General features: G+C 40.3%; 1 protein-coding gene across 1 annotated transcript in view; it reads left to right on the top strand.

The window, feature by feature from the left end:
• Window positions 1-19,584, top strand: part of COG6 (component of oligomeric golgi complex 6) — a 92,712-nt gene that overhangs the window by 7,286 nt on the left and 65,842 nt on the right. Inside the window, exons 3-4 of the mRNA XM_006879528.1 lie at window positions 3,637-3,708; window positions 14,441-14,499. Coding sequence (XP_006879590.1) covers window positions 3,637-3,708; window positions 14,441-14,499 — 131 coding nt within the window. The remainder of the gene's footprint in view (window positions 1-3,636; window positions 3,709-14,440; window positions 14,500-19,584) is intronic.

Raw genomic sequence — 19,584 nt, 5'->3', positions numbered from 1 at the left:
CTTGTAGGGTCGGTGTGAGTCACGTGCAACTCACCGACACCCAACAACAAGACCAGCGGAGCTCCAGAGCTGGCTTAGACTTTTCCATCTGTGTAGTAGGATGTTTGGCCGCACTCCTAGCCTCTGCCCACTGGAGACTGGTACTGACCTCTTCACTCCTGCCTCGTCGTTCTAACTAAAATTATTTCTAGACATTGCCTGCTGCCCTCGCTAAAAACATTTCCAGACATTGCCCGAGACCGGTTACCAACTGAGAAGCACTAATTAGTCATTGATCATCAATAACTTCTCACCTCATAGAAAGAGAGCCAGATTATACACATCCTTCTGAAGGTACAGGATGCCCTGGTGGTTAAGTGCTGCCAGTCAAGGAGTCAGCTGTTCGAGTCCGCCGGTACTTTAAGGGAGGAGGATGGAGGGGCTTCTGTAAAAGATTCACAGCCTCAGAAACCCAATGGAGGGTTGCTTTGACCTGAGGACAATGGCTCTGGTTTTGGTTTGTTGAATACCACCTATGAATTTTTTTTTTAAAATTTTTTATTTTTATTTTTTTTTTTACAGAGGTTTTGGATTTCCATTCATTCATTACCGCAATTTTCTCCCTTCCCACCCCTCCCCACCAGCTCGCTTCCCTCTCCGAAGAGAGAGAAAAAAAAAAAAGAAAAACAATTCCTTCATTAGTATACAATTCCCATGTCCCTTCCCCTCACCCCCCAACCCGAGTACACTTCTCTATGTCCTGGTTTACTTATAGTTTGTATGCATTATTGTTCACCCTGGATCTTTCCCGTCTCCTTTACCCACCCCTCCCTCTACCCTCAAACTGTGTGACCCTTTGATTAAGCACCCCTGTCCCCACCCATCCTTATTCCTTTGCCTCCCCCATCTTCCCCCTTGTGTCCTCATACTCATTCTACAGCAATGATCTTATACAGTATTTGTCCTTATGGGACTGAGTTAGTTCACTCAGCATAATGCTGTCCAGTGTCTCCCACGTTACATAGTAATTTACAAAGTTATTGCTCCTGCGTGCTGTGTAGTATTCCATTGTGTGAATGTTTCATACTTTCTCAGTCCATCCAATTATGGTTGGACATTTGGGCTGTTTCCCTGTTTTGCGATGGTGAATAACACTGCTATGAACATTGGCGTACAGGTCTCCATTTGTGTCTCAGTTCTCTTTTTCTTGGGGTGTATTCCAAACAGTGGAATACCTGGGTCATATGGAATATGGATTGCCAGAAAAATCTAACCAAACGGCATAAAGGTTAGATCTAACTCAGGAGCTCTAGAGATGTAGTCTCTAAGGGCTTGTGATGCTAGCCCAAAGGTTCACCTGGCTGCCAGTTCGAATCCACCAGCAATTCTTCAGGATTTACAGCCTGTGTGGTTCACGGCTTCAGAAAACTGGCTGCTGGAGGATCAGCGATGAGTCCATTCCGACTCAGTGACAATGAGTTTTCTGAGTGGATCTAACTTCCAATTAATGGGAAATACTGAGAGCGGAGGAGTATGTGAATACCACAGGGCCACAGTGAGCTGGAACGTTGGCAATTCCATAGAGAAGTTAACTGCTTTCTTTGACAGATAAGTTGTCTGGCAAGGAAATAGGGAAAAGCGAGAATCTGCAGATTGAAAAAAATCTGTAGAGATACAGAAATTTTTTTTCAGATACTATTTTGTACCTGATTTTCAAGAATGATGATACATGTTGATACAGTTAATAAAATTTAAAAACTGACTAAAGTAGGACAGAGTAGCATTGCCTGTGGGGTTTCCAAGACAGTCAAGGTTTGCGAAAGTAGACTGTCTACCTGTGAGAGCAGCCAGTGGGTTCAAAACACCACACGGATCCCGAGATTAGCAGTCAGCATCTTAACCGTTACACCACCACTACGCCGTTAGTTTTAACACTAATGCTAGCTCAGATTAACTTCTTGCTATCAAGGTGGAAACGACTCATATCTGACCCTCCATTGAGCTTCCGAGAGTTTGCCCATCTTTCTATTGAGAATAGCTGGTGGCTTTGAGCTACTAGAGAGGCTTGACTTCTGGATTTACAGTGCAGCTAGGCCACCAGAGCTTCCCTAATGTTAGATGTGTGCAGGGAAAAACAGTACTGTGTATTTTAAGAGTCCTCGGGAAGTGTTAATGTAGTTATGGATGAACTATTCTATCTGGGATTGCTTCAAATGAATTCCCTTCATGGGGGAGGGAGAAAGTAGATGGGAGGAGAGGCAGAAGGTGAGTTAGGAGATAGATGACGGAGTGTCAGTGAATTGTTAATGTTGCCGCTGGGTACATAGGTCTTCATCTCAACCTTTGGAGGTTTTGTGAAAATTTTTCATAATATGTTTTTTAAAGTTATCATATATCAGTTGGATTTCATAGTCTGTTTTTTCCAATTATGAAAAAGAGTACTTTTCACTCTCTGAAAGATTAGAAATAAAAATAGTGATTACATATGATCCTGCCATTCAGAAGTAGCTATTACTGATAAGTAATGTGTAGCCTTTCCTCTGTTTTCTGTCTGTGACTCCTAAGTATATATTGTTTTGTAAATTGTGGAAATATTCATGCAGTTACCTGTATACTCTCATCAGCTCTTCTTGGTAAAATGCTTGTCCATCAAATATTGCTCTAAAATTGAGCACCTGAATTAAGACAGACTGGGGAGAAAGATGGTCTTTGCAATCACTTGCTATGCATCAGAGAGCTGGACAATGACTAGGGATGACAGAGAAGAGTTGATGCTGTTGAGTTGTGATGCTGGAGAAGAGTACTGAATATACCGTCGACTGCTGGGAGAACAAACAAGTTCGTCCTGGAGAGGGTGAAGCCAGGCTCCTCCTTGGAGACAAGGATTCTGAAGCTTTCATACTGTGGACATGTGACACGACTGGACCAGTCCTTGGAGAGGGATGTCATGCTTGGGAGGGTGGAGGGACAGCGCAGGAGGGGAAGACCCTTGATGAGGTGGATTGATTTAGTCACTGGGGTAATGGGGTAATGAAGTAGGTGTGTCGGAGCCTTCAGATTGGGAAGTTGGCTCAAGATAAAGCGGGATTCAGAGCTCATAGTGCAAGCAACTCGAGGGCACATGAAAATAACAAGTATTTATTTTATGCTATTCTGTATTGTCATCCTTTTGTTTATTAATTATTTAAGTTCTTCGTATTAGACTACCTATATAAAGGGTGGAGGGTGGAGGGACAGTGCAGGAGGGGAAGGCCCTCTAGGAAGTGGATTGATGCAGTGACTGGGATAATCAGGATGGAAGTGTCAGAGGCAGTGCAATTGTCACAGGACAGAGCAGAGTTTAGGGCTGTTGTACATAGGGTTGCTATGAGTCGCAAGCGACTTCACGGCACATAACAACAACAACAACAACAACAACAACATATAAAGAGGTGTTTATATTTTTAAAGCATTTGCCATCTTCCTGATGTGACACCCCTAAAAAAGTATAGTGTTCGTTTTGTCACATTTTTTTTCTAACATTAGATAAGGTCAATTTGTAGTCTTTTTTCAATCTCTTGTTAAATCCTGAACTGAGCACTTCCTGGGACTAAGACAAGAGTAGAGACAAGAGAAGAGAGATCTCTTTAAAAATATGTATTCTTTCCTCTTTTTCAGGAACTTGAGAGTATAAATGCGGATGTCCAAGCAATGACCAACTGCTGTCAAGATATGACCAATCGCCTCCAGGTGTGTAGAACAGTTGAATTTTTAGGTAGTGCTTGGCCATTTCAGAGAAAATGGAATTAGGTCCATACAATGTATGGATGTCTATTTGTCTTACCCTTTAGCGAGTATGGATATAAATTCTGTGCATTTTGCTCATTTACTATTAACTACAAATACTTGTTTTTCTTTGAATGATAGTCTACTAAGAGGAAATTCCTGATTTACAAAGTATTCAAGTTAACAAGTGCACTTAAGATAGCTTTTAATTTGTATATTTTATTATTAGTGATGTGTTTTATGTGTATATAGTGCTGGAGTGTGTAATTTGATCGTCTTATCATTCTGAGATGGGATTTATTAAAAAGTACTCATAAAGCAATAATAATAATTGCCCATCCTTCTCCTGCAGAGCAGCTAATGGATTCGAAGCGTGTGTCTTCGGGATTGCAGTGCAGCTTTTTACCACTAGAGATAATAATTAATAATAATAATAATAAATAGTAATAATAGTAGTAGTACTACTAAAAAGGAAAAAAAAAAGACTTGACATGAGAACTAACTTACAAAGAAGTCCTTACAGCAAAACTCCATTATAAGTTGGGGGCTACCTGCATTGTTCAGCAAATTTCAGAAGCCTTTGCATTTTGGTCTAATAAGTACAGTGCTATAGAGAAGTTAGATAAAACTTCAATCCTGTGTCAGAAGTCCAGCAAGAATGAATCCAAGTTAGAACTATGCCTGAGGCGTCCAGCTTAATTCTGAGTTGTGCTCAGCCTAAAAAAATCCCAGAAAAATATGTGTAGTGGGGTAATCTCCCCTGTGCGATTTACCACCTCTGAAAACCCACTGGAGGGTCAGCTGAAAACCCACTGGAGTTGGTGCTGACTTGACCACATGTAACAACATAGAACAAGTGGGAGTGAGAGTGGTCGTACCTTTTAGTTTCTAATTCTTACCTGTAATTATACACATAAAATATTTTTTAAAAAATTTTATTATTTTTTTGTGCATTGTACCATCAAATCAGATCTGACTGGTACAGGAGGAGATTGTCCCTCCTTCTCCAGCAGAGCATCTGGTGGATTCAAACCAGGCACATCTGGGATTGCAGTGCAGCTTCTTGCCACTAGGCCACCAGAGCTCCCTACATAAAATATTTTTATTCTTTATTTTCAAAACAGCTTGTAAATACTTTAAATCCCAGCCAAACAATTTGGTGTTTAGTGTTTTCTTTGTGTCCCCTGAGCCCAGTTTTTACCCTGAACTGACTGGTCTTTTTTTATCTTTTCTTATATTAACTTTACTGAGGTATGATTTACATATAGTAATAAACTACATTTACTTAGAATATAGAAATTGATGAGTTTTGACAGTTTTATATTCTTATGAAACAACCAGCATACTGAAGATAGAGATCATTTTTATCACTGTATTCCCTTAAGAGTTTTTAGCTGGATTATTTAAAATTTCTTCATAATACTCATTGCTTACATACTTTTTTAGGTGCACATGTCATTTCTTTTTTTTGATGCAAGAACATGACGGATTTTATTATTACCAGCTTAAGTAGGGACTCTCTGCATGCGCCGACACAGTGGCCGCGTGGCAGAGCCCCCAGCGCTTTGAGACTAGGGTTTTTATTGGTGCTGGGAGTGGCAAAGACTGAGTGAGGGGCAGGGAGATGCAAGTGGACCGGGGAACTTGTGAGGTCAGATGGATGCGGCATGTAGCGATTGGCTAATTTGAAAATAAGCTGGTTCATTAGCAAGGGCATGAATATTTGGCATACTCTGATTGGAGTAAGGTTCGTACAGGAGGAGTTAGAGGCACTACTTTGTTGCTGAGGTCCTTTCAGGAAGTGAACTCGAGAAAAACAAGGACTAAGGACTTAAGATGGCTGTCAAACCATATATATATAAACAAATCTTGACTCTTACATTTCCCTCCTTTTTCTTGGTAATTGGAGAACCTAATCATAGGTCCTCAGTAGGACAAACGTGTGGGTTGATCCTTGGAGGAGTATTTTCGACTGGCGAGGATGAGTCCAATGGAAGTGGCTGGTTGAACTTTGCTTCCTTAGCTGGCAGTGTGTCCCTGGGATAAGGCTCAGGGGTTGGAGGAAACCTCAGAGTTAAGGTTACCTATAGGAAAGGGAGCAAACCTAGAAAGAACAAACTTGTGAATTACAAAGAAAAACATTTTTAGAGATGTTCCTAGAGGAGATGGAGAAAAGTAGCTTAGACAAAGTTTCTCATACACAATTTTGTGGGCTTAATTTAAGCCTACTTCTCGTGCTACTTTAATTCAGAGCAAGGCCAAAGCAACCCCTGACTCTACTTAGGCTTTCAGTAACTTAAACTTGATCACATGTCATTTCTTATGTTCATATAGGTTAGTTCCATGATTTCAAAGTTTTTTTCATTACTTGCGTTGTCAACTAAAATGAGCTTGTTTTGAAAAGACTGAGCCTATCTGGTGATTGAACCAACCAGTGGGTCCTTAGGAGAAAGATGGGCAATTTCCTCTTCTGTGATTTACAGCCTTGGACATGGATTGGAGGGTCAGCTATCAGTTGATTCCATCTCAATGATAATGAGTGGGAATAATGTCAATACTGTTAGCTCTAAAGGAGAGCTTTTGATTTATCTTCTGACAATCAAAGTATTTCTTGGAGTTCTCCTCAGTCTCCTGTTTTATTATAGGATTGAGTTAGCCAATTGTAAGTTTCTAAAGTACTTTTAATAGGGTACATTATAGGAATTATTATTACAGAATATATTTAGAAGGTTTTTTAAATTTTTTAAAATTTGTTGTGTGTGTGTACCGTCAAATCAGATCTGTCTGGTACAGGAGGAGATTGCCCCTCCTTCTCCAGCAGAGCATCTGGTGGATTTGAACTATGTGCCTCTGGGATTTCAGTGCAGCTTTTTGCCACTAGGCCACCAGAGCTCCCTTATATTTACAAGTTTAAACTTTTGTATTTGCTTCTGTTTCTCCCTTTGACTTCAATTTTGCTTGGATAAATTACATTTTGTTGTTGTGTGGTACCATGACCTTAACTCCTCCTCATGGTAATCCTGTGCCAGCCATAGACAGAAACGCTGTACATTGTATACAGATCATAAAAATACCATGGAAGATTTGCAGCATATAAATTCTTTTAAAAGTAGAGAAGGCATTGCAAATGACTGGCAGGTGTCAAGATGATTCTAAGCCCTCTAACAAGTATTTAAAGGATTAGCCAAGCAGATACTAAGTAGTCTGTATTTATCTTTCAACGATTCCATAAGCTTTTATAAACCCATTTGGGATTTGTTAGTCGCTTAAATGTGCCAAGATGCCATATGTTTAATAAAAAGAAGAGCATTGGAGTCAGCATGAAAGAATCATAAACTTTAGAGGATACTCTTCCTAATTCTCATCATTCCTAGCTCTCCAAGAAGAGAGGACTCACTTTGACCCATTTCTCCCTGCCACTGTTGTTCTGTGCCCTTGAGTCAGAAATGATTCATAGCTGATCTTCTAGTGAGTGTTCAGTGGCGGGGAGGGAGGTTGCCCATCTTTCTCCTGTGGATGCAAACTGCTTGCTGTAGAATTGGCCTCACAGCTTAAGACACCAGGGCGCCCTCAACCTGCCATCAGGGAGAGAAAAGATGCCATTGGAGAGAAAAGCTCAGCGTTCTCAGACCTTCCTCCTGGTTTGGAATTTTCCTTTTCTGTGGCAGTTCTTTCAAATGACTTTGGAAATGGATTGTTTTCTATATTAATATTACACCCTCCTTAAGTAATAACTAAAAAAAAAAACACTGGCTTCTACTCTGTGAAAATATAGTTCAGTATAAAAATATATACCAAGCAATACTCATGTGTTTCCATATTAAGGGCTTTATATATGTATCACAGAGCCCATACAGCCTTTGCATGAGTTTTCAGCCCACCGTGAACAGTTAATTATCTGCTGCATGTAAGCTTATCTACATAATAAAGCATAAAATACATCATCATAAATTTCTGTATAAGATAATTCCTTCTAAAATAAAGCAATAATAAGCTATTTTCACAGCACTGTTTCTAATTCAGTGAACATAGAACAATCATATGCTTGGGCAGTCCTGAGTTCATTGTAACACAGATGGTCCTCATTCCTGGCCAAAGTTACCAGTCGATCCTTTCTTGAGTAGATGTCTTCTACTACTATGAAACAAGAAATTCTTTTTAGGTGCTACTCTGTCCATTCATAAACTTAATATTATACCATAATTGAATAGTACTTTGTTGCAAAGAGTTTTTCATCAGGAGCAGGACATGAGGAAGCAAGTTCTATACCCAAATATGAGCCGTATCGAAAGTTACTCCTTAAGCATTCAGTCATGCAAGAAGCCGTTTTCTTCCAGTGCTGCATCGTGTTGAACACCCACATTGACTGATCTTACAGATTGCAGGCTCTGGCAGTGTTGAAAGGCACCAGACTCCCTGCCTTTCACATCAGAGCTTTCCTTCTTCTCTTCCAATCTGGAAGTTACTCTTTAACGACTCTATAACCACACTGGATATGTTCTGCAATTAGGGAGCCGACTACTTATTGTCACTAGACAAAAAAGGCAGGCTTTTTTTGTGTGTGTGTGTGTGTGTGTCACTAGGAAAAAAAAGAGAAATTCTTTCTGGCACAGCACGTTAGAGGAGCCTGTTGAAAGCTTAACTCATTATCAACCATCCCTCTCATCTCTCAGCCCTTTTCGGGACACTTTGGATCTTTGGGGCAATCCATTGTCCTGCTGTCAGGGTGTTCAGCCAGAATTTATTTTTTTGTATTTTTTAGCACATATAGTTTAAAGCACTTATAAACTTGTTGTGGATGAAGAGATACTGTAGTTTCTCTTCTGGATCTGAAACTTTGTAACGCATTCCACAAGCATCCATCATTGGAAAGGGATACACACACACACTCTTACATGTATATATACACGCACACACGTATATGTATATATACATATACATGTGGATAGAAAGTTATGCTACCAAACCAAAGGTGGGTTAATCTGCAGCCCTCAGGCCTGGTTTTATTTGTTTTTGGTCAAACATTCTTCCAAGTGGTATAGCGCTGCTCTTTCCATTTGCTGTACAGAGGTAACTCGTGGTTGCCATGATGCTAAACACTGTGACACTGATGTGTCAAATGTGATAATGGTCACCCATGGTGGACAGTGTTTGGTGGAGCTCCCCAATTAAAACTGGCTTGGAAGCAGGAGTGGCATCCACTTTCAAAATAGCTTGCCTCTGGAAACTATGAACTTGGAGAAATGATGAAAGTTGTACAAGGGTTCAGGTCTTTCATTCATAGGGTGGCTATGAGTCGTCTACGACTTGACAGCACTAAACAACAACAATATTTGTTGTGTGCTGTTGAGTTGCTTGCGACTCATAGCAACCCCACTCTTCTCTATTCTGAGCCAACCTCATTGTCTCTGACATACCTACCCCCATAGCCCCAGTCACTGAGTCAGTCAGTCTCATTCAGGGTCTTCCTGTCTTGCACTGTCCCTCCACCCTTCCAAGCATGCTGTCCATCTCCAAGGACTGGTCCTTCCTTGCAGCATGCCTAAAGTATGTCAGATGAAGCTTCAAAATCTTTCCTTCCACGGAACATCCTGGCTTCACTTTCTTCAGAACAAACCTGTTTGTTCTCCCAGCAGTCCATCATATATTCAGTAATCTTTTCCAGTACCACAACTCAAAGGCATCAATTCTTGTTGAGCTTCAATCCATATTGAAGGTTGCAGTCCTTGACCTTCTGCAGGAAATGCCTCAGGTCCTCCAGGTTATACTGTCTGCATACGGTAGGTTGTTGAAAACTCTTCCTCTAATCCTGATGTCACATTCTTCCTTATAGAGCCCAGCCTCCCAGATGATCTGTTCCATTACAGATTGAAAAGGTGTGGAGATAGGATGTATCCCAGGCATACACATTTCCTGGTTTTGAACCATGCAGTGTTTTCTTGCTCTGTTCTGACAGCTGTCTCCTGGTCCAAGTAAAGGTTTTGCATAAGCACAATCAAGTGTTGTGGGATTCCCATTCTTCTCAGAGTCAGCCACAGTTTGTTGTGATCCACACAGTCAGATGCCTTTGCATAGTCAATAAAACATAGATAGAAATTCCTCTGGTACTCTCTGCTTTCACCAAGGCCTGTATCTAACTCTATCTCTATCTCTTTCTTTTTTTTTTTTTTTTTTTCATCCTGTGTCGATGATCCACTGTTTTCCCATCAGCTGCTTTTATTGCTCCTTATTTTAAGTCCTTTGGCATTTTGGTCTGCAGATGAGAATTCTCCTGAGGCCAACAATAATTTGGTGGTGTTTTCCTGTTAACACGTTGTTAGATGTTTGGTTATTGAGAATATTGTGCTGTTTGGGGAGCTGAACCTGGAACTTTACTCTGTCACTTCTTACTTACTTCATTAAGCACAATTGGAACATCATTGATCTTTCCTGTCAAGGTTTCAAGCTTGGAATCCAAGCTCGAACTAGTCTCATTGAGTGCTGATGTAGTGGACTATTTCGGCTGATTATTCCACAGTGGTGGTTCAGCAGAAAGTTTTATCTCATTACGATAGTCACAGTTTTCAGGGGCCTTTCATATGGCATTATTACCATTATGTTCTTGCAAGCTATATTTTTAGCGTCATATTGTATTATCCCTAAAAATGTGCTTTGTGTTACTGAATGATGCAGTCTTAAAGTGTGTCTGTGTGTGTGTGTGTGTGTGTGTGTGTGTGTGTGTGTTATGTGCCATCAACAGAGTGTGGAAATTATCGAGCAATATCACTCATATCACATGCAAGCCAGATTGTACTGAAAATTATCCAGAAACAACTGGAGCAACACGTCAACAGACAACTGCCAGATGTACAGGCTGGGTTTAGAAGAGGTCGTGGTCCTAGAGATATGATAGCTAATGTTAGATGGATCTTGGCAGAAAGCAGAGAGTACCAGAGGAATACCTATCTGTGCTTCATTTACTATGCAAAGGCTTTTGACTGTGTGGATCACAACAAGCTATTGTTAACTCTGAGAAGAATGGGAATCCCAAAACATTTGATTGTGCTCATGCAAAATCTATACTTGAACCTAGAGGCAGTTGTCAGAACAGAGCTAGGAGACATTCTTAAAGTGGATGAGAAAAAAAATTAATTCTTAATAAGCCCAATTTAGGGGAAACTCGAGAGTGTAATTTATGTTGGTGCACAGAGTTGAGCTTGGAGAGCTTCATTTTAGGCGTGTTGGAGTTTTTCACAGGTGAGCTGTTTATTTCAATTAGTATACAGTCCACAGACGTTGCATTTTGAAACAATGACATTGGCCAGCTAGGCCAATGTTGTTTCCTCCTGGTGAAGTATTTGTCTTTCAACATAAGGATCTTCCCGTGTTCTGTACTTTTTTACCTCTCCACTGTCTGACTCAGTTTCCCCACAGAGGTGGAGAACACTGAGTTGTTTGGTCTTTCAGCTGGCACCAGCCCACTGTCCACCCTTGGGTCAGGCACTGATGGCCGTGGACTTGTGCACGAGCTGACTTCTTAATTATCTCCTTATTTGTAGAGACTCCGGAAGTAGTTAATTGTTGATCTCTTTAACTCAGAAATAGGTACAGGCGCAGGCTTTGTTTCTCCATCAATCTTCTGAAGACATTTCTCAGGTCGTTAAAGGCTCCGGGAATGCCAAGTACAAGCTGGATGCTGGTTGCTCTACTTGTGTTTTTCCTTTGGGGGAATTTATGACTTCATTAATTATGGGATTTTTATTCTCTTAGGAGCCCAGCTCTTGTTTCTAGTACTTTTCTTTTCACACTGTTTTGACTTGTGTAATTTATGACGGTCTCACTTCAGTGCTCTTTTCTTATTGGTGGCAAACAGAGATGAACGGCTTGAACTTGACCCTGGGTTGCTCTGCCCCATAGAGACCTTGTTGGCATTTCTCTTAAGTGTTGTAGCCTTCGTGAGCTCCGATCATACTGCACATTTGATTTCAAGGTTTGAAATGTTCTTCCACTGTGTTTTTATCAATGTGTTTAATAGCTTTTCCCCACTGGATGCTGATCTTGTACTCATGGTGTTCTTCAGTCAGGAGAATTTATTTTCACTAGAAGATTAAACAAGTGATTGTTCAGTTTCCTTTAGACCTAAACTTAGGCTACATTCATTTGAAAACTCTCAAGTTGTTTCTAAATTCTTACCTTCTCCGTTTAAAATTACCTCAGAAGAATTTTTTTTATTTATTTACTTCTGCTGAAGGGCCTTCCCTGAGTAAGCATCTCCTTTTCTGGATACTTCTTGAGAGAATTTCGTTTCCTGGTAGCTACGAATACTGAAGGCAGAGTAGTATTTCAAAAATGTGGTCTTAAAAATTACCGTTTAGTGCTCACTTTGGCAGTGCATATACCAAAATTGGAACGATATAGAGAAGATTAGCATGGCCCCTGCGCACGGATTACACGCACATTCATGAAGCGGTCCATATTTTTATAACCTAGAAATTGTACTTCTGGGAATTTTAAAGAGAAAGAAACAAATGGACTTATTTTCACCAAAAATCTACATATACATATTTATGACAACAAATACCTATTTACAGTAACTGAAATCTGTAAGCAATCTGAATATTTTCCAGTGGCTGAATGGTTAAACTATGTTGCAACCATACCATGGGACTGTACTCAACAAAAAAAGAGAAAACTTAAAAAAATAATAATAAATTGGAGTTTAACTGATGCTAATATGCATTCTAAACAGAAATACTAATTTGCTTCAGGTAAGGTTTTACCATTCTTAGCACATGAGAAAAGCTGTCATAAATGCAGAAAGAGGACTGTTACACTGTGGACAAAGCAGTAGAAATTGGAAGAAATTGTATTCTAATTTGACATTTTTAGGTTTTATAAAAAATAATTGGCTTGTGTTCAGTTTGTCTTGTTAGATTTTCACTTGACTTTGATTGCTCATCTTAGTACTGCGGAGGAGTTTTTCACTGTTTACTAGTTCTGTGAGGATTTTGGTAAAGCTCTTCCTTCCAAGGTCTGCAGTTACCACACTTGGATTCATTTGAGGCTCATCTTATACCTGCTCGTTTCTTTCCTTATTTTCCGAATCTCTTTGCCTGCAGTTCTTAATCTAACTTCTTTCATTTAAGAAAATATTCTGTTAATACAGATCTCGTTCTGTACTGCCAGTTAGTTCTTTTCCCACAAGATACAGTTGATATTTCAGACCCCGTAACTCAGGAAAATGTGGCAAGAACATGCGTTATGATTTGCTAAACCCACGGAATAGCACCTCACTGAGATAGCGATTGCATCGTCACCTTCAGGTGATTAATGATACTTCCAGGTTCTGTAACAGGAAGCCAGCAGATCACCTCACATCAGGAGACGTGAGCTGCTTCTTGGCTTATATCTGTTCTCACAGTGGGTAATAATCATCCTTATTATTTAAGAGAAATGAGTTGAAAGCTACTTTTAAGATCATAATCTTGATTAATACCTTAAGAGCTCTGGTGGCTTAGTAGCAGAGAATTGTGTTGCTTGGCCAAAGACAGATTATTTGAGTCCCTTGACTCCTCACTGGAGAGAGATATGCAGTGTTGGTGACAGCCTCTGAAAACCCGCGGCAGGGCCATCTACGAGTCACTTCAGACTCCATGGTATCAATGTTTAATGTAGTTAATGGACTGACTTACCCTCCACTTTATGTTGGTTTAGTTTGTAGTTTCTTCTCACTAGTAATGGCTAATTTATGGACAGTTCTGGCACTTGCTGCCCCCTTTAAAGCATCATCTCTGTTCTCTCCCTGCCCCATGACCATCGAGCTTCTATTCTCATTGCGAACGGCCTCACTTTTGTAGTATCCCCCAGTTCACATTTGTTGAGAGAGAATCTGATTGGCTGCACTTCCCATCTCTTTCATCCACCGCATCATGACTGTTTGGCCAAGCTTTGGATAGAATGCTGTTCTGTCAAGTTCTCTTTTTCCAGTCATCCTGGCTCGGGGACTAGAATTGCCCGATAGGAAACATGAGCCACAGATGTGGTCAGAACTGTATCCTTTAGATGGAATCCTCTCCAAACCCTGTCTACTAGGTGGTTTATGTTCTCTGACATTCAAGTTTTTATCTCCATCTTAGACATTTCTGCTGAGCCTCCACAGCAGTACCTTCATTTACAACCACGTTTAGCTGCCTCCTGTTACCTCAGTTCACCATGTCCATTACTGAAGCCATGTTCTTCATCCTTAACTTGCTCTGTCTGTGCTGCTGTTTCGTTAAAAATCATTGTGAACTGTTAAATTCCACGTACAGCATCGTGGCACTCATTTCTAACACTCCCTTTCTTGTACTGCATACTCTGAATACATTTGTCGTATTGAAGGGAGGATACAATTAAAAGGTTGGTGGTCTCATTCTACCCGGAAGTGCCTCGAAGGCAGGCCTGGTGGTCTACCAGAAGGTTGCAGCTGTTGAAATGCTGACTGCATGCAGGTCTGTCAGAACTTAAGGGATTGCCAGGAGTTGGAATTGGCACACTGGCACCTGGTTTGGTTTATGAGGCTTGAGGCATCTTTTCAGTTAACTGGGCTTTTAAGGAACGTGTCATTTGTGGACTATGACCTCATTTGGTATGAGTCTAAACTCTAGTTAATGGTGATATTTGTTTTACGAAGTGAAATTGTAATGCACTAATGTTAGATTTTTTTTTATAATTTTAGGCTGCAAAAGAACAGACTCAGGATTTGATAGTAAAAACCACTAAGCTTCAAACGGAAAGGTAAGTTTATGGGGGAGAACATTATATATAACTTCCAATGACTCCCAGTGAAAGTTATAGCAATGTGATAGAAAACATTCAAAATTGATGTAAGATGGTCAAAACCATAAAACAGAAGAACAACAGTCAGAGATGACAGAGCTTCGTCTAACGTACTGTGGGCATGTTGCTAGGAGAGGTGGGTGGGGGTCGGTGGAAGAGAAGACAACCCTCAATGAGATGGGTTGGCACAGTGGCTGCAGCAGTGGGCTCAAGTGTGTCAGAGAGGATGAGGATGGTGGACGATGGCACAGGGTTCAGGCCTGTGGCCCGTAGGTTTGTTTGCTGTGAGTCACACTTGAGATCAGCTACTTAGATAATAATAAGAAGGTACTTTTTTTTAAAAATTTTATTATTTTTGTGTGCGTGTACCGTCAAATCAGATCTGACTGGTACAGGAGGAGATTGCCCCTCCTTCCCCGGCAGAGCATCTGGTGGATTCGAACTGTGCACCTCTGGGATTGTAGTTGCAGCTTCTTGCCACTAAGCCACCAGAGCTCCCCTAGGATGGTGCTTTTTGAGGAAGAAGAAGGATTATTCTCTTTTTGAAGCAGAGCCAGGGATAAGTTGCTATTTGTTCTTGGCTGTTTGGGAAGAATTGCTTTCCAAAATAAAGATGTTTTCAGACTTTAGCAATTTCAGACTTTTGATTTTTAACTTAATTTACTGTACTTTCTTTAAATAGTAAATTGAAAAAAACCCAATGTACAGAAATGATTGTATAAACCAAAATGCTCATAAATGAAACAATGTATATAAATATATAAAAGTGAATGATAGTGTAAGTAAATAATAAATTTAGAGACAAAAAAGAATATAATGCATAAATTCTTTTTGTAGTTAAGTACAGCCTGAAGCAGTACACTGTGTTACATTAAAAATTATTAAGTGGAAAGTTATTAACATTACATCTTTCATGTTTTGAAATATCAGAGAGAGGAAATAACATTTGTCCAGGAGGCAGTATACTTTTTACTACTCAGTAGGTGGAAATTTTTCTTAAGCCTTCGCATATTCTTGGTTTTTCACCAATAATGTGGAGCTATTCCTACCTTAATTTCTTATTATGAGTAGCTCTTTCTGTAATGTACACCGGAGACTACAGGTCAAATCCATACTACTGCTTATTTAATGGAAATAACATTTTATTGGGATGCCGCCATGCTTTTCTGTGTTTACATATGGTCCATGGCTGTGTTCATGTTGAGGGGCTCTGGTGGTGTATAGCTTGTAGCAGGTCGCACTACTAATCAAAGAGCTGCGTACCTTTGGTGGTTCGAATCTGCCAGCAGCTCCCTGGGAGGAGGATGGGGAGCTCCTCTTGTTAGGATTTACAGCCTTGAAAACCCCATGGCAGAGTTGACTCATTACCACAGAGCCTGTCAGAGGCCTACGAAGCCTAGAATATTTACTCTCTGGCCTTTCTTGGTTAAGACCCACGGTTTTCAGACAAGTGAAGATCAGTAGGTTAAGAAATTATTTAAGGTCATCATGACTAAACTATAAGAAAGTGAATTATAGAGGGAGCTCTGGTGGCCTAGTGGCAAGAAATTGCACTGCAATCCCAGAGGTACGCAGTTTGAATCCACCAGAGAAGGAGGGTCAATTTCCTCCTGTACCTGTCAGATCTGATTTGACGGTACACACACAAAATAATAAAAATAATAATAAAAAGAAGTTAAAAAAAAAGAAAGTGAATTATAAAAGAATACAATAGAAAATAGTTTGGATAATGGCCTAGGCTGGTGTCTCTAGAGAAGCAGAACCAATGAAGACATTTTATACATAGAAACTTACTCATTACTGTCAAGTTCATTCCAACTCATGATGACCTTCCATTGAGTTTCCAAGCCTGTAAATCTTAGTGACAGGACACTGTCCATCTTTCTCAGATCAGCTAGTGGATTTGAACCACCAGAGACTTGTAACCTTATGATTAGCAGCACAACAGGCGAGAAACTGTGCTGCTAGAGTTTCTTGTTTATTTACACACACATACACACACACACACCCCAATTCACTCATTGCCATTAAACAGAACTCTCTCCCTTTGCATTAGCAGTGTAACTTGTCACCTGCTGGGCCAGCAGAGCTCCTTACTGAAAGGAAAGAAGGGTTTTTATAAAACAGATTTCCAGTTAGAGACCCCAAGCATGAATTTTTCACTTAAGATTAATGCTACCTAACACAAAAATAAGCATCTACTTAATTGAAAACTGACTAAAACTGATGGAAAGAATTGTAGGCAGTGATGGTCTATGTATGCAGTGTCTGTACTGTATGCTTTTCCTAGACGGCCTTACATCTTTCTGTTACTATATTTTAGTGTGTGTTACACATTTTTGAAATTAGTTGTTGATTTGCTTGTCACTCTTTGATTCTCTTTTTCTCCTAACTGTCAACTCCCCAAGAACAATGGTGATTTCTTTTTTATGTCTCTAGTGCCTGGTACATTGTAGATTTAGTAAATAATTCTTGAGTGAATGAATGCAGAATGCAACTATTTTAATGTCAGGAAAGGAACATAAAATTAAAACTAGAAAATAAATGTCACAGCGGAGCTTATAACGCATGTAAGATTCTGATTAATGTCCACAGGCGGCAGTATTAGAGCATGTATTTCTATTCATATTTTCTCAAGGCTGTTTAAGCAAAGGTTTACAGTCATTGTTTTAGTAGACCTGTAGAAGTGTCATCCTGACTGACGGCTTATTCCTTCCCAGAATGGCAGCTTCAGATTTTCCCTTGAGACTTTTCACCGATAGTGAGGAATGGCTGTCACAGTTCAACCGATGATCAGGAAGAGGCATATGTGCTCCTAGTGTTTGCTCTGTCGGGTTGGTAAATGAAAGGTTGGCAGTTGACAACCATAAGCTGCTCCTCGAGACATGAATGGACAATTCTTGCAAAACTTTACAGCCTTGGAAATCCACTAGAGGGTGGTTGGGAGTCAGAGTCAACTCCACAGCAGCAAGTTTCATGTCTGTACAGAAGCATTTAAGTGAGCAGAAAACTCAAAACTCATTGACCTTGAGTTGGGCCCAGCTCAGAGCTGACCCTCCAGGGGGTTTTCAGAGGCAGTTAATTGTATGAGAGGAGACTGCCTATCCTTCTTCCGCAGAGCTGCTGGTGGATTTGAACTGCATGCCTTCAGGATTGCAGTACAGCTTCTTAAACCGCTAGGCCACCAGAGCTCCATTTTCTTGTTAGTTTTAAATTATTTGGTGGAGATGGACCTAGAAGATAGAGAGTTAAGACCTAAAAGACGTGTATTTCCAAGGGAAGTTAAAAAGCAGCACCCGACTTCTAAATCGTGCTCTGGGTTTGCCTGCAGGAATCATTATGAAGATAAATGGCCTGTTGATTTCCGATGTGTAGGCAATATGTGAATGAATACAAGCCCGAGAAATTTATGTAGATGTGTACAGTTTCTTTTTTTAAAATGAATGGAGATTGGCATATATTTTTTCTGTGACTTGATTTATTTATAAAATGCTTTATAAATAATTTTATAGCATCTATATGTATCTCATATTTTATTATGCACAGCATACCTTTTCATAGTGCACGTGTACTTTCACAAATACTTAGCTTGTGGTAGTTTCTCATTTATAACTTACTTTAGAAGCGCGTAGCCCTGTGGTGTAAGAGTTAAAGCTCCCAGCTACTAACCAAGAGGTTGGTGGTTCATACCCACTAAGGAGCCCCTCAGAGAAAGACCTGCTGATCTATTGCCATTAAGATTACAATCTAGAAGTTTCTCCAAAAGGCATCACTTAGTGACACATGGTACAAAGTCTGCCTCACATACATGGGCCCTACCACAAAGCCTTGCACACGAACGGACTAATATCAGTTGAATACTCCTCGACCATTGGATTATAGAAAACAACTTTATCTCAGAAATGTGGTGAACATTTTCCTACCAAGAATGTATGAGGTGAAGCTGAAGAATAAGGTGGTTTAAAAAATATCTATAAAAGGATAAATTCAGTTACTTTTAAAAAATTGGTATTTTGAGTTGTTGTTATGTGTAGTCAAGTCAACTCTGACTCATAACAACCCTATGTACCACAGCTCTGAACCCTGCTCTAACCTGAGCCAGTTTGATCATCTCTGACTTTTTATCCCCTTACTCTAGTCATTGAGCCAGGGTCTTCCTCTCTTTCTCTACCCTCCACCCTTCCAAGCATGACGTCCCTCTCCAAGGACTGCAGCATGACCTAAGTATGCCAGACAGAGCTTCAGAATCCTTGCCTCCAAGGAGCTGCCTGGTCTCACCCTCTCTAGGATGAACCTGTTTGTTCTCTTAGCAATCCATCAGAACGCAAAGGCATCAATTCTTCTTCTATCATCCTTATCTTATTCGTATGACCATTGTTGAAAATATTTTTGGACCATCTGTTTTGCACATATGAGACTTAAGACTTAATGGTTCTAAGTATTTCATAGGTTGATTATTGGATATAGTCAGCCATATTTGGAACGATTCAAGGGTACGTATTACTAATATGTAGTCGTTTTGATGAAGATAAAAATGCAACTGTAAAACAAAGAAAGAACCCAGTTTTCCCTTGTGCCTTTAAATTAATTTACTCCGATGACCCATCCTTTGAACTGTGGTGCTGGAGAAGAGTGCTGACTCTATCCCAGAGTGCCAAGAGAACAGATCTTGTTTGGAGGAGGTCCTTTTATGAGGTTCCTTAGAGTCAAGGAGGGGAGACTGTGCTGCACATCCTTTGGGGGTGTTGTTCGGAGGGGCCAGTCCCTAGAAAAAGACTTCCTCCTTGGAAACCTAGAGGGTCAGCAAAGGAGAAGACGACCCTCACCCAGTGAGATGGGTTGACACAGCACCTGCCAACAGTCAGCTTAAACATGGATTGTGAGGACCGTGGAGGCTCAGGCAGGGTTCACGTCTGTTGTGTGTAGGCTCATAGGTGTCAGAGCCAATCTGTGGCACCAGCACCAGTGATCTCTCCCAATCCCAGAAAGTTTTGTTGAAATGGCTAATATATATATTATATCTATCTATCTATCTATCTATCT

Source organism: Elephantulus edwardii, unplaced genomic scaffold, assembly GCF_000299155.1.
Source record: "Elephantulus edwardii isolate Elephantulus edwardi_28Jun2011 unplaced genomic scaffold, EleEdw1.0 scaffold00004, whole genome shotgun sequence".
In the NCBI taxonomy this organism is placed as follows: Eukaryota; Metazoa; Chordata; class Mammalia; order Macroscelidea; family Macroscelididae; genus Elephantulus; species Elephantulus edwardii.
This window is presented reverse-complemented; position numbering and strand designations above follow the sequence as displayed.